At 35.9% G+C, this 16,919-nt stretch overlaps 1 protein-coding gene across 1 annotated transcript in view; it reads right to left on the bottom strand.

The window, feature by feature from the left end:
- Positions 1-16,919, bottom strand: part of CORIN (corin, serine peptidase) — a 189,216-nt gene that overhangs the window by 129,007 nt on the left and 43,290 nt on the right. The window contains exon 4 of the mRNA XM_081813164.1: positions 1,742-1,949. Within this exon, the coding sequence (XP_081669290.1) occupies positions 1,742-1,949 (208 nt within the window). The remainder of the gene's footprint in view (positions 1-1,741; positions 1,950-16,919) is intronic.

Raw genomic sequence — 16,919 nt, 5'->3', positions numbered from 1 at the left:
TTTGTTACAGCAGCTCTAGAAAAATATTACAACCACCATGTTATACCGCCACTGTTTCTCTCTTGTTACCATGAAAGCATGCTCTGCATATGATTCTTTCTAGTGAAATGTTCTCCTAAAAGCAATATCTGCTCATAGTTCTTTACTTACTTCTACAATAAACAATCTACTATTTCTCTTCTATGCAGATTTTATTCTGTGGCAATGTAGGCTTTCCCCAATCAAAACAATGAATGCCTTCCTTCTGTTCAAAACATATTTTATACACTAACTAAATTAGTACAAATAACATGGAACCTACCTGCACTTGAAAATGAATTTCATTCTAACATTATTATTCTGAAAACTCCCTAACATTTTAATTCAGAAAATAATTGATGTTTTATGTGATTATGTATTTAACACATGCTTTGCAAAAATTTTAAAAATGTATACTTAGTAAACTTAAAAAATCCCGTAACACACTTTTCATTGATTTACTCTTACTGAAAATTATTTCAATATAATAATGTAATATTGAAATTATGTTATTTCAATAAGGTGATGATGGTCAAAAAGTACAAACTTCCAGTTATAAACTAAATAATTCATGGAGATGTAATATACAACATGGTGACTATATTGTATTGTGTATTTAAAAGTTGCTAAGAGAGTTGATTTTAAAAGTTCTCATTATAAGAAAAAGAAAATTTATAACTATGTGTGGTGATGGATGTTAACTAGACTTATCGTGGTGATCATTTGGCAATATATTCAAATATTGAATCATTATGTGGTACACCTGAAACCAATATAATGCTATATGTCAACTTTATCTCAAAAAAAAAAAAATGAGCTTACAAGATACATCCACAAGCACACTCACTCAAATGTTCTTTCCCCCACCCAAAATAAGAAAATTCTTTCTAATCTTATTTGATATTGTACTAGACATTCTCTGTTTGTCCCTGTGCATCTACCCTTCACCCTCCTCACCCTGCTCTGGGCTCTAGTGTTGACCATAAGAACCACCCAGCCTCTCACCTATGCCTGTTCCAGAGGATGAGATTTGGGACTTTGGACCCAATAATATATGGATGAGATTTTAGATCTCATCTATTGTGGTCACATCAACAACACGCCCTTGCCCAACGGCTGTGGGTGAGTTTGGATGGTGGGAGGCCCCGGCAGATGGGAGGGCAGGAGTAGAGTGAGGTCAGAGTATTTCTTTCTCCTCTCTCCTGCAGGGCTGACAGGCTGGCTGCTGGTGGCTCTGCTCCTCTGCATAGGGTCGCAGGACTTGGCTGGTTGGAAGACCCCTTGCCCATAGCTAAAACTCTCTCCAGTCGCTGTCCGCCCTTTTTCCCCCTCCACGTCTTGGGTGGTGGAACTGCATCCCCTATCATGAGACCCTGATGCCTCCCATCATTTGGTCTCTTAACCTGTCCATACCTCTATAAATCTTCTCTTCAATAAACTCTTTTCAGTCACCCCTTTGAGTGTGCTGTCTTCTGCCAGACCCTCACGGAAACAGCTCCTCAGTATCCCAGCTGATTGCCTCAATCTCACATCCGGGATAATTTCTCTCCAGAAATAAAAGTATTCCAAGTTTTCACAAAAAAATCTCAGTTTCAAAGAATTACAAGTGGCTGTGATGGGTATGGGATATTTTCTCCTTTAACAAAAATAAACGGTGGTAGCTCTCTCAGACACCTCTGTTACAACCGACTCTTATCACGGAATGATTTTGATTCCAAAATACCTGTCATCAGCATCACCGACGCACTCGGGGAAGGCGAGGCTACAGCCAAAAAGCATGATATGTTGGTAGCAGCTGAGGCGATGGAGGTACATGAAGAACTTGAGGAACTTCTCCACTTCCGTGTTTTTGACAATCGAGAAGAGAGGTGTTAGCGTGGTTTGGTAGGGCAGCATCTGACACTGGCTGTGGGTGATGTTCCTACAGGCACCTGGGAAGTCAAGGTAAGTATATTTAAGAGCAGACATATCAGAATTATCTGTTTACAAACTCACTCGGTATAACAGACTGACATGTTCATGAGATAAAATACATTCTGTAAGAGTGATTATAGATATACAATCAGACGTACACAGACGTACAAATAAGTGTGGCGGCGTTTGTGCATAAGATAATGAAATCAAGCTACTAATATTCACAAAGGAATAGTATCTGTATCCTGGGCAAATATAGAGAAAAATACACTCTCACACCTTGCTGATGGGCACCTAAGTTGGCAGGCACTATTTGGATCATAGCTAGGCAGGGCAATGTTAGATATGTTATATATGTGTTATAGCTATAAAGCTATATATATATATATATATATATATATATATATATATATATATATATGAAGAGAGAGAGAGACACTTTAAATGCATATCCCTTGGCACTGTAAAATTTCTGAAAATTTGTTCTAAGGAAATAATCATGATTGTGAATATGGATTTATTTACAGGGATCTTCATCTCTGCACAGTTTATAATTTTTAAAAGATACGAATCACCTAAACATTCACCGATGGGAATTGGTTTAAAATACCTCGAAACTCAAACAACAGAATACTTAGCTGTATGAGAGATGTTTTAGAAGACTAGTCAATCACATAGAATGGTGCTTGTGATAGATAAAAACAGCAAGTCACAAAAAAATTTGCATACCAGGATCCTGTTTTAAAAAATACATGATTAGGGGCACCTGGGTGGCTCAATCGTTAAGCGTCTGCCTTCGGCTCAGGTCATGATCCCAGGGTCCTGGGATGGAGCCCCGCATCGGGCTCCCTGCTCCGAGGGAAGCCTGCTTCTCCCTCTCCCACTCCCCCTGCTTGTGTTCCCTCTCTCGCTGTCTCTCTCTGTCAAATAAACAAATAAAATCTTTAAAAAAAAATAAAACATACATGGTTATACAAAGCTTTCCAGTCTTGTCCATGCCAACAATCCAGGGTCAGTCAGAGCCTCCAATTTCATTTTGTTTCATAGCTGGCTCTTCTCCCAAGCACTACCACCTCCACAGCCTCTCTTTCTCATTCCCTAAATTTGAACGTTTGGTGTCGTATAAATCAAAATATTAATATGAGTGCAGGTAATGGGATTTTAGGAGACTATTCTATTTTTCTTTCTTTAATTCTGTATTCTCTTACTGGTTTGTATGAAGATTTATTACTTTTGCTTTAAGAAGGAGATAAGTTAGGGGCGCCTGGGTGGCTCAGTCGGTTAAGCATTTATCTTCGGCTCAGGTCATGATCCTGGAGTCCCAGGATCGAACCCCATGGCAGGCTCCACGCTCAGCAGGGAGTCTGCTTCTCCCTCTGCCCCTCCTCCTGTCATGCTCTCTCTCTCTCTCAAATAAATAAATAAAATTTTTTTTTTAAAAAAGGAGATAATTAAAATTTCGGTTATTATTTAAATAAGCTACTATTTAAAAACAGCATCTTCAGGTTTTGGAAAAGGAGTGAAAGTATTCTAATTATGTTGAGAGGGGGGAGAAAAGCAAGAAGGGAAAGAAGCTCAATAAGAAAGGAAACATCTTTTCTGATAACTATATAATTCCCAGTCAAAGAAATAAAGAGAAAAACCTCTCCAAACCTAAGGCTAATTTCATTTTAATAAAAATAGTGTTAAAAAATAAGGCTGCATTTTTGATAAAATGGCCAAACTAACCCTTTGATCTGTAATACAGAATAAATACAGCCTACCACAGGATTCCCAACCTCCGCATCCACTTCCTTCACATAGGTCACCTCAGAGACTTTACTTCTGATCCTCTCACTGCCTTCCCTAGTCTCCTAAGTGCACTTCCTAATCTCACTTCTCTTTTTTCAAACCACTCTGAAAACTGCCCAAACTCTGTAGGAAGTCTTCCCCAAATGACCAGATTGTAGCCATTAGCTCAGTCTCATACTTCATGAAAAGACACACTCCACCATTGTTTTTATTATCCAACCCAAAGTGTGCTGAGCTCAGTGGGACAGGATCAAAACACTTTCCACTTTCAAAGGCAACAGTGACATGTGGAATTTCTCTGCATGCTAGACCCTAGGATAGACTCGGCCAAAAATTTAAGGGCACAACACTTTTTTGGACCTCATCAAACAAGATACAAAATGGGAAAGAAAGGAGTGAGAGAAGAAGAAAATCCAAATTAAAATATTCAGACAGGGGGCGCCTGGGTGGCTCAGTTGGTTAAGCGACTGCCTTCGGCTCAGGTCATGATCCTGGAGTCCCGGGATCGAGTCCCACATCGGGCTCCCTGCTCAGCAGGGAGTCTGCTTCTCCCTCTGACCCTCCTCCCTCTCGTGCTCTCTCTCATTCCCTCTCTCGCAAATAAAAAAAAAGAAAGTCTAAGACATCTGCCCAGCTAGGCAGAGCCGTTCTGTGGAAAATCCAGATCTTCAAACCTATGTGTTCTGAATAACTTCTATTTGGAGCCACCCTGGGCTAACATAAAATGGGGTTATTATGTTAAAAACAGACCTTAAAGAAGGTAATTCCTAATGGCCCATGAAAGGAAAAGACTAAAAAGTATGTAATGATATGTCACAAAGCCTGAATTTATATCCATAGATAACACACCCATGTATACTGACCACATGCTATTATTTATTTTATATTACATGATTTTCTGTAAGGTTCGCAGCTTTGGGGTTTATACACTTGATGATAAATTATATTTGAAGTGATGAGGTGACCAAAAGGCTAATTCACCCCCACCCCCATTCAGTAGCCAAAGAAACTACTGAATACTGAGAAATCATTAGAAAAATACAAGATAGTAAGGTAACTCGTATTTGGTGTGCTATTCTATGTTCATGGCAATGTGAGCTGCACACAAGAAAAAAAGATACTTCCTTCTCAGGAGATAGCGAAAGTTCCCATTCCCATAAGTATACCATCCAAAGTGCTCCTACATCCCTTAATAACATCATCCTGTTCTATTTTCATTATAGTGTCAGAACTGCCTCATACAATCTTGTCTGTCTGTCTGTTTGTTTATTTATTTACTTATTTATTCCCAGTATTCATCCACATCACTAGAAATAACATCACTGGGATACCAAATAGTAGACACTCAATAGTTATTCACTGCATGAATGGGGAGATTACATGGAACAAAGTCTTCCCACTAAAAGTTTTCTTATTAAACAAGATAGATGCTGATGTGAACAAGCCAGTATATCTGAGACCCAAAAGCACTAAGGTTGATTGCTATTATTGAGACTATTGTTTTTAATGATCTGTTCCCTAGAACTTACCATGGCCTAGGGAGTCATCCCATCCTATTCCTTCCACCAGACTGATTTCCATCCTGGACTCCCCTCTGGACTATAGTGCAGCAATTGAAAGTAAAAGAGGAGGGACTGCCCTCCCTTTCCTCTACAAGGTATAACCTTTCATTATCCTTAAGCATGCTCAATTGCTTTTAGCACGAGACCTCAGCATAGCAGAGAAAACATAGCAGAAATCATCATACTGCTGATGTTCAACTGATGTATCAACAGCGTTGGTACCTTCAGCAAGAAAAATATATTATTCACAGAAGATAGGGTGAGATAAGTTTACAATAAAAGCCTAAATAAATTAATTAGTTTCTATTCAGTTTGTCTCTTAATATAAAATATATTTTAAATTTCATTTCTACTTATTGTTTTATATTAAATACAACAGTTAAAGATAAGAAAAGAGATAAAAGATCCTTGAGTACTTTCTAGGCTGGATGTTTGCTAGGTACTTTATATACAGCACTTTACTTAACCTTCCTACAATCCTATGAGAAAGCTTTTTTTTTTAAAGATTTTATTTATTAATTTGACAGAGATAGATACAGCGAGAGCAGGAACACAAGCATGGGGAGTGGGAGAGGGAGAAGCAGGCTTCCCGCAGAGCGAGGAGCCCGATACGGGACTCGATCCCAGGACCCTGGGATCAGGATCTGAGCCGAAGGCAGACGCTTAACGACTGAGCCACCCAGGCACCCCGAGAAAGCTTTTTTATTCCCACTTTATAGAAGATGAATCAGATTCAGTGAGGATGAGAAAGTATTCGAGGTTACACTATGTTAAGCTGTAAAGTTGTAATTGAAACCAGGTCTTTCTGATCCCGTAACCTATTCTCTTCCTGTGTATGATTCTGCCAAAGATACTATTCCATTTTAAACACTGTAAATGTACTTCATTCATTGTAGAATATTTTGATGAATCTCCTTGGATTTAGCAATAGAGCTGCTTCTCCAAGATTGGCAAAAATTAAACTTTTTCAAAGAAAACAGTGAATTGGTTTATCGTCCTTACTGCGAGTCCATTTGGATTGGGAATGCTTAGTATCTTATCTATTCCTGGCTGGACCACAAAGTCAGCACAGGTCGGAACTACATCAGCAGAATGGAATAATGTAAGCCAGTCTCTATTCTAGATAACTTACACGAAAAGTTACATTTTGTCCAAATAATTTCTGGGACAAACCAGTTTGAAAGGACTTTGTGTACTTAGGGAGATCCATAAGAAGGTTACAGAAAGATAAGAAGGAACACAAAGTTAAAGACAGGACCTCTCTGTGAGGATCTGGGCTTCTTAGGTAACTCTGTAAACATCTTTGAATACAAACATGGTAACTATTTTATTTCTCATAAGAGAAAAATCAATGAATCAAAGTAAAACACATGAGTCAATTGTGGCATTTGTAATAAAGGCTTTACAGACATATTCAAGGACATAGGTAACCCAATGTCTTGCCAATCTATGCACAGGCAAAAAATATAAGTGCCTAGTTAGTACAACACTGTATAAATTATCAAAGTTAAGTAAGACCTATCTACTCTTGCCAGAAGAAGCATGAGGATTGGGATTTAATATTTTCTATATAATTACATATATTCCAGATTTAACATTTTTAATACAACCTCAAGTCTCTTGGGAAAGACTTTGCCAACGATTAAGCTTTGATATCCTACATATACCTATTACTGGGTCATTCTCTTGTATCATTCATACACACACGTTCATACTACTTGATTCTAAGATGTTTGAATGGTAGCTAAGGGCACACAACTTGTTGTCATTCATTCATCCAGCAAATATCTACTGTGGCAACACTGTAACACAGTGAGGGGTCAATATTTTATCGTAAATTAATTATTCACATTCCATAGAACAAAGTAAGATATAACATTTTAGCTGTCACATCTTCATCTGTCAGTCATTTTTCATTCATTTTTAAAGAACACATCTTGTCCCATATAATTATCTATCCTAGAATTGTGAATGACTGAATGATAACAATAATTCAGATATGTACTTTCACGTTTGTAAAACACTTTTCCCACACATAGCATGGGGTGGTTGCACAGTCTGATTCAAATCCTGCCTTTATTATTCTGTATTTATGTGGCCTTTCACTAGTTCCTGAACTTCTCTGTTTATGTTTCTTCATCTGCAAAGTACTGTATTTGAGTTATTATAAAGATTAAGTGATGCTTTTACAATGCCTATCATTAGCACATATGATAAACTATAAAACTTTTTGCTGGGGTGCCTGGGTATCTCAGTCGGTTAAGCATCTGCCTCTGGCTTGGGTCATAATCCCAGAGTCCTGGGATCCAGCCCCACTGGGGCTCCCTGCTCAGCGGGGAGTTTGTTTCTCCCTCTCCCTCTGCCCCTCCCCCTCCTCCTGCTCATGCTCTCTCTCTCTTTCTCAAATAAATAAATTAAATCTTGAAAAAAAATTGGTAACAAATCAGCCCCAAGTTGAGCTGATATTTACCTTTTTACTCTCTGAATTTACAAAGAAAGATTCTACAGGGAATAAGATTGTAAGGGAGGACCTGTTCTACATACTGAAAAGAAAATATTTAAAATAAATTTCTAGTTTTTGGAATGCATATGACATACTATTTATTTTTAATAAATATACCTTTTATCTTATTACAAGGCAATGTAAGATTAGAAAATAAAAGTAAAACATGAGCAACTACTCAACAACAACAACAACAACAAAAGGAGGAAGAATGGAATAGTTCTTGTTGGTTGTACGCTCAGTATCAACTCTCCCATCCCTAAATGAATAGCAGTCATGAATTTTCAGAGGCCTCTCCCTAGCCCTAGCTCCAGGCATGAGTTCTGATGAGGCCAATGACAATTAGTTCATGGCATTGCTTGGCACTGTACTTTATTCAAGGGCAAATAAGAGACTGAAGTTGGTCCAATCACAGTAAAACCCAGGAACAGAATGGACTACATAATTTGGGGCACCCAGGGTAAATTGCAAATGTAGGGCCCCTGGTTCAAAAACTATTTTATATTATTTTATTTATATTATATTATTTATAATATTTATATGAAATTATATTATCATTAATAATTTCAACAAAGTGACAGCAGAGCATTAGACAACACATGGAGTCCTATGCTTAGAACTCTGTGTAACTATACAGGTCGGCATGTTTATGAAGCCAGCAAATGATTAGAAAGGAATCCTCCCTCCAGAAAACTCTATAACTCCCCATATAGGGAGGGATTTTTGAGCAGCAGCCCCAGGATTTCTCTAGAACATTAGATAAGAAGTAAAGGTGATCAGTTTAAGAGTTTTGGGGGCCTCCAATATGGAGAACTTCTGTCTTTTTAAAAGAGGCAGAGATATCTAAACACATAGGCATCTCTGGCTTTGTCACCCATTCAAATATCACATAAAAGTAGTACCTCTTCTCGGGAAACCAGATGCATCTACAAACTGCATCTCAGCTCCAGCTTGGAGAGTCACACATCTCTCCAGGGAAGCTACCCACACAGGACTGGTAAGGAGGCCATGCCTTACCCTTGTAAGTAAACACTTATCTCCCAAGTTTAGCTTAGGAGACAAAACATGGTCTGATTCTAGTTTTCCAACTATTGTGCTGAAATGTTTGTTGCTTTATACCTGCTTCTAAATTATAGCAGACATAATAAGGCCAACCCCATCATGAGTCAGTCATTTTGAGTTCTTGATACACAGGGAGTTTCTTAAGAAAATATTAATGGCTCTACTGTATCTCTACTCTGGATAGATTTGACAAATTTGGTCACACTGTAACTGAAGACATTTGTTGAACATTAAGAAAACTGTTTCTTCTTTATCTAGAAGATATTAACAGGAAATTTTAGAATACTTTTCTCCTACTCATTACCAACTCTAGTAGATAATGTCAATCCACTTGTCAGATGACAAAAAACAGAACTCTGTGTAAAACCCAGCCTTGGAAAAAATGTAAATGCTGAAACCTCTCTACTCTTTGCCTCTCTCGTGTTAGGGTGAAAATGGAAGGAAGTAACTGGAGTAGAGGGCTCTGGGATAATAAAGCTGAAATAGAGAAACACAGGAAGCTTAAACATCTAAGTGAATGTATAGAGTTGAAATAGCAAAGAAGCAGAGTCAAAATTAGTAAGACTGGCCCAGATTCAAATGGGGCAGATATAATGCAAACCTAGAGAGGCAGAGATTGGAATGGTGCATGGAACTATGGAATATCCAACACAAAAAACCCAAGAGGGGAATGTCAATTCAATTTTGTTTCTAGAGACACTGTAATTTTTCCTATAATTGAAAAATGTTGAAATATGAATTTTAATAATGATGAATTAAATATTTAATATAGGGTTAACATATTGTTGTATAAAGCCTTTGCTTTCTCTAGATGATTTCTTAAAATTATGAAATAGAGTATTTTAATTAAAAACTAGCTAATATCAAAATTCCTCTGTTCAATTAGAGGAGCAAATTTAAACTCTACTATAAGAGGCCCTAGAAAAAAGTCCTTTAAAAAGGATTCTAACAAAATTGATAAAATATTGATAAGCTGGGAGAGGGCACATTGAGATTCATTGTACTATTTTTTCTACCTTGTGTGTGATTAAAAATTTCTGTGTAAAATGATTTCTTTTTAGAGAATGAATTCCAAAATATTGCAAAATAAATAACCTGAAAGTTCACCCACGATAAACATCTAGAAATATTTTGTAAAATAAAACAAACTTCTTTTATGTGAACAGCTGAACTATCCATAAAATAAAAGGAAACCTCAAGATTCCAGAAATGTAACAGCAAACTGAAAACAAGAGCAATGAGTACATGAGATGACATCACAGGAATGAATATCACATGAGTGGCTATCATGAGCCAATACAGCAATGACCTTGTCTTAGAGGAAGTTATCTTCTCAATAAAGAAATAAAGGCTTGAATCCACAAGAAGCACAAAGAGGAAACAAGACCCCCACAAAAAACAGGGAACCAACTAGCTCAGGTTCTTATCTGACTCTGCCTAGATTCTGGTTTGAAAGAAAAACCTTTCTTTAGGTACGTTCTACCAGAGCCCTAGCCCTCCCAAGGGTTTGAATTTACAATTACACATGTGATCTAAAAACCACACAAGCCAAATGTTAACATAAAAATTGGCCCCGGGGCAGGGATACCTTGGGGTGCCTGGTCAAACAAAACACTAAATTGTCCTAGAGTGACATGCCCTGAATCCAAGGAAGTTTATAATCCAAACTCATAAAATAAACAGGAACCCAATCCATTAAGAGAAAGAAAAATCATTGGTCATAACCAGCATCAGTATTAAAAGTCTGAGAACTTCAGAAAACTGAAGGTTGTCTGGAGGCTATTAAACAAGTATGAATGAAACAACTAAAGACAAAAATGTAGTCATTTGAATGACATACTGTAAATTGAAAACTGGAAGATTTGAAAAGAAACCAAACAGAACCTCTAGAAATGAAAAATATATATCAACACTAAAATTTAAAACTCAGTGAATAGAGTAAAATAGAAGATTAGATACTGCTGAAGAGAGAAATAAAGAACTAGAAGACAAATCCGAGAAAATACATCAGAATTCAGCACAGAGATTAACAGAGGATGGATGAGAATGTCCAACCTAAGAGTAATTAGAGTTCCAGAAAGAGAGAATAGAAACATGAGGAGGGAAGTTATATTCATAGGGTTAATAGCTGAGAACTCTCCCAAATTGAAGAAATACCTGAATCCTCAGATTCAAGAAGCACATATTCTAGACGAGATACATAAAAAGAAATCCACATCATATCCATTTTAATAAAACCAGAAAAGGTAAGAAAAACTTTTTAAAGCTTCCAAAGACAAAATTCCAAAATTTAAATTGGCACTAAGGTTTCTGATAGCGTTGAAGAATCCATATAAATGTGAAATAAAATTCTTAAATTGATGAGAGGAAAAAAAAAACCTGTCAACTTAGCTAAACAATCATGCCATAGTGAGGGGGAAAATAAAGACATTTTAAAACAAATCAAAACTGAAATAGTATTCACTGGGAGAACTCCCAAAGAGTAATTCAGTTAAGAAGAGAATTTAACCCAGAAGGAAGAAGCAGGATGCAAGAAGTAATGGTAATTATTAAAACATGTATACTTGAAATCCTTCACAATATTGAAAAGTAGTGCAACAGCCTTCTTTGTGTAAGGGCTTCTTTAAACTTTAGGGTTTGAGTACCTGCTTCTAAATTATAGCAGACATAATAAGGCCTTATTTATTTATTACTTATTTATTACTTATTTATTATTAAACCAGAAACCTAGGGCTTATTGCTTTGATTGCTCAAAAACATAAAGAAAAATAAGAGTATCCCCCATTTTTGGAAGTTTGAAAAAAAATGAAACTCTATGCCATGGATACAGAAAGGAACTAAAAAAGAAAATGACATATTTTAAGTTAAATCATATTATTGAATTATTTTGATTTCAGAATTTTAAACTATATATTTGTTGCCTATCCTATGTAAATCTTTATTAAATCCCTACTATTATAAGGTATGCAAAACTCCCTATATAACTAGCAATGAAATGAGGTAAGCATAAGTAGAAATTTATTTTAAAATAAATATTATTAGATAAATATAATTAGTAGATAAATATTAATAGTATCTACTTAATAGAACTTTCATGTAAGGTATACAGTACAATACTTGACACACAATAAGTGTGACATTATTTTCTAGTCTTTTTTTTCTTTCAAAAGATACATTTTACTTAACATAAAATGAATATATATAGCATTACAGTGTATTACAATGCTTTGTATATATGCAATGTACATACTATTTTGTAGCCTACTTATTCCACTCACTAATATATGTTCATTTCCACATTTCTCCAGAAAAGACATACAGACGACCAACAGACACAGGAAAAGATGTTCATCATCACTTACCATCAGGAAAATGCTAATCAAAACTACAATGAGATATCACATCACACCTGACAGAATGGCTAAAATCGACAACACAAGAAACAACAGATGTTGGCGAGGATGTGGAGAAAAAAGAACCCTCTTGCACTGTTGGTGGGAATGCAAACTGATGCAGCCACTCTGGAAAACAGTATGGAGGTCCCTCAAAGAGTTAAAAATAGGACTACCCTACGGTCCAGCAATAGCACTACTGAGTATTTACCCAAAGAATACAAAAACACTAATTCAAAGGGATAAATGCACCCCTATGTTTATATAGCAGAATTATTTACAGTAGCCAAGATATGGAACCAGCCCAAGTGTCCATCAACTGATGACTGGATAAAGAAGATGGGGTATATATATACAATGGAATATTAGCCATAAAAAATAATGAAATCTCATCATTTGCAAGGACATGGATGGAGCTAGTGAGTATAATGCTAACCACAATAAGTCAGTCAGAGAAAGACAAATACCATATGATTTCACTCATATGTGGAATTTAAGAAACAAAACAAAGGAGCAAAGGGAAAATAGAGAGAGAGAGAGTGGCAAACCAAGAAATCGATTCTTAATTATAGAGAACACCTCACACCTGTTAGGATAGCTATTTGATAATAGCTAGACAAGAGATAACAAGTGTTGATGAGGATGTAGAGAAAGGAGAACCCTTGTACACTGTTGATGGGAATGTAAATCGGTGTGGTCGCTATAAAACACAGTGTGGAGATTCCACCAAAATTAAAAATAGAAATACCATATCACCCAGCAATTCCACATCTGGGAAAGTGGCATTTCTTTTTTATCTGAAGAAAACGAAAATGCCAATTTGAAAAGATATATGCACCCCATGTTCATTGCAGCACGAGTTACAACAGCCAAGATGTGGAACAACAGAAGTGTCCATTGAAAGATGAATGGATAAAGAACATGTAATGGGATATTATTTGGTCATAAAAAGAAATCCTGTCAATAGCAATAACATGGAGAGAGACAAATACCATATGGTATCATTTATATGTGGAATATTAAAAAAAAAAGGACTTCACAGAAACAGAGAATAGAATAGTGGTTGCTAGGAACTGAGGGGAAATAAGGGGTTGTAGATCAAAGGGTACAAATTTTCAGTTACAAGATGAATAAGTTCTGAGGATCTAACTAACATATAGCAGGGTGACTATAGTTAACAATACTGTATGATAGACTTGATATTTGCTGAGAGTAAAAGTGTTCTCACCACACACACAGAGTTAACTACATGAAGTGATGGATGTGTTAATTACCTTGATCTTGGCAATCATGTCAAAATGCATATGTATATCAAATCACCACATTTTACACTTTAAATATATGCAAATGTTTATCAATTTTTCCTCAATAAAGCTGGGAGAAAAAAAAGACTACTTGTTGAGTTTAAATCTTCTTGGCAACTCTTTTGGTGCTTAGAGTTCATCCACTAGGGATGTACAATCAAAATATTCTAAGTTCAGTGGAGATAATTCTTTTATTTTGGATGGTTGAGTCACTAACTTGATATACAGTTAGATAATTTATTGCCTTGTTTTCAATTTTTAATGAATTTTTCCCTCTGGTCTAATTGTTTATTAAATGAGTCATTTACCTGATTCTTAATCAAAACTACACGAAAGGTACATTTAAAAATGTCTTATTTGCATCCCTGTCACTTCCTTCATGTTCTTCTTCACCAAAAAAAAACCATTTTTATTAGTTTTTGGTGTAGCCTCCCTCTGTTTATTTTTTAACATAAGTAAATAAATATATTTTCCCTTTCCAATTTATCACACAAAAGGTGGCATATTTTATACATTGTTTTGCACCTTGATTTATTGATTCATGATTTAGTCTAGAGATCACTATATATATCAGTGTGTAGAGATCTACCTCATTATCTCCCCAGATGTATCTTACACTATTGCTTGGCTACACCACATTTTTTTTTTAACAGTTCCCTCCTAATGGACAGTTAGAATATTTTCATTCTTCAATTACAAATAATGTCAAAGCATCCAGGTTTTTGAGAGATACTCCTTATTGGATTAAAGATATTTTCTTCCTTGTTTAGTGTCAAATTTTAACAAATGCTTTTGCTTCAGCAATTGAGATGATCAGTAAAAGAAATCTACTTTATTAATTAAATTAGGAGACCTATGAATGAAGTGTCTAATATTAAGCCATCCTTGTATTTCCACAATAAGGCCTATTGTGTTAAAATGCAATATAATTTTAGGTGTTAATAGATTTGGTTGCTGATATTTTATTTAATAGCTTTGCATTAAATGTGAGATTTGTATTAGTCTACCCAGGCTGCCATCACAGAATACTATAGACTGGGTGGCTTAAAGAACAAAAATTTATTTTCTCCCAGTTCTGGAGCTGGAAGTCTAAGATCAAAGTGACGGCATGGTGGGTTTCTGAGGAAAGCTCTTCCCTTGGGTTATAGAGGATGTCTTCTCACTCTGTGCTCACTGTGTGCTCACATGACCTCTTTTTTGTATGAGCATGGAAAGAGCAAGTTTTCTGGTGTCTCCTCTTAAAGGAAGGACACTTAATCCCATCATGATGGTCCCACCTCTTGACCTCCTCTAGTTCTAATTACTTCCCAAAGTCCCCATCTCCAAATACCATCACATTGGGTGTCAAAGCTTCAACATACGAGTTTTAGAGGGATATAAACATTCAGTTCATAACATTCCACCCTTGGTCCCCCAAAATTCATGTCCTTATATGCAAAATATATTTATTCTATCCCCAAAGCCCCAAAGTCTAAGTCATTCCAGCATCAACTCCAGAGTCTTACCTAAATATTATCTAAATCAGATGTGGGTGAGACCCAAAGCACAATTCATCCTGAGGCAAAATTCCTCTCCAGTTGTGAAACTGTGAAACCTGACAAGTTATGGGCTTCCAAAATACAATGGTGGGACAGGCAGAGGATAGACATCCCCATTCCCAAAGGGAGAAATAGGAAATAAGGAAGGGGTGACGGGTCCTCACCTTAACACTGACAGTGCATGATGTGTCCCCACACATTACTTGCTTCACTGTCTCTCATTATTGGCTATAACATGGCCACTTGGCCAATCCCCAAACTCTAAAACAAGTAAAAAGTTAATTCATTTCTTTCCCATGGCAACCCTCTCATATTATTTATTTTTAAAAATTTCTGTTGACCTTAAAAGATACATAATATGGTAACACACGATGGCTTAATAGCCATCAAGTTATCATAAATCAGTTTCTTAAAATGCATATCCTTTGTCCAGTACACATTTCTAAACATATAACCAAAGCAGAAACAAACTCTGTGAGTTGGTTACTTAATAAACAATGAAAGATTGGAAAGAAATTTCAAGGAGGGAATTGTGTAATTCCAGACCTCCCACTTTCTGAGGTGATAAAATTCTCAATAGTACCTATAAAAGCAAGGTTGGCCTTCCCATAAAATTGAAAACTACAGGCTCGGTTCAAATTATCTAAGTTAATTATATTCTAACTAAATTTTTAAATTTAATAGTGATACAGTATAATCTCATTAAAAATGAAAAATCCAGGTCAAACCTTTAAACTGAAATTAACTTTTATAATTATAAATAAAACTTTATTTTTTGGAAAAATGATATATTTATTATAGCTTAAATATGGTATGAATTAACAATTTTATCTATTAAAGAAATAAGAAGAATTGAAATAGATCATGTTTTCCTCTGTCCCTGACCCTCTCTTATAGAATTTCTCAGTTTGTTTATGTCTCAAGGCAGTTACTAGACAGTGGCTACTTAGGGACAGGATTTCTCTATCTGGTCCAATTTTATAGTACACAGCCAAACCCCAGAGCTTGGCACCCAATAAACAGCTGCTGATGAATAAATGGTGCTTCCCAGAATATCCTAAACTCTCGGAAATTGAGATGTCTCGCAAAGCTTGGAGGAGCACATAAACATCAGAATGAGTTTACACCAATTAACATAATTATAAACAAGTACTGTAAGTTTTATCAATTCAAACACCACATACAAATATTAGGTTAATGATGCAGAGGAGCAAAATATAAGAATAAAATATGTTAACAATAAAAGACAAGGAGCGGTTTGCATCAAATGTAAATTGATGCAAAGCTTTTGGCTTACAAAATTCATTATTATATTCATTTCAACTACAAATAAGTGAAAAGTCATATTCTCCAAAGGCACAAGTAACAGCAAACAGATTCCCACAGATAGTTTTTTTGCTTTCAACACAGAATTGTACAAAGACCAAAAACCTAAGACAGTCAGCAAATTGAATGATTCAGGCAAAAGAATATACACAATGCCAAATTTCTTTCAGAACCAGAGAGTAGAATAAATTACACAGGTTTTTTTTTTAACTTTTATCTAAGAATTTGGCTTTTAAAAGATCATTTTTATCCTTGAATTGGATCAGGATTGTGTTTGCAATGTAGTATCACCATGCTATTGTTTTGTTTTTCTTTTTTCTCTATACTGATCAAGGATATTGGGCTGTTCTTCCTGAAGAGGAAACTGTGATAATGATTCTGGAGAGGAAAATTTTGAACCACAAGCTTTTGACACAACTATTTAACTCTGACTCTCATTTGCTACAGTAATGTGTTATAGGCACGATGCCTTTGGGGGAACATGTCACCTGTGGAATATTGCAGGATTC

The sequence above is a fragment of the Leptonychotes weddellii genome, chromosome 2 (genome assembly GCF_054177405.1).
Source record: "Leptonychotes weddellii isolate Sample4059 chromosome 2, ASM5417740v2, whole genome shotgun sequence".
Taxonomy (NCBI): Eukaryota; Metazoa; Chordata; class Mammalia; order Carnivora; family Phocidae; genus Leptonychotes; species Leptonychotes weddellii.
The sequence above is the reverse complement of the archived record's forward strand: the minus strand, read 5'-3'. Positions and strand labels throughout refer to the sequence as shown.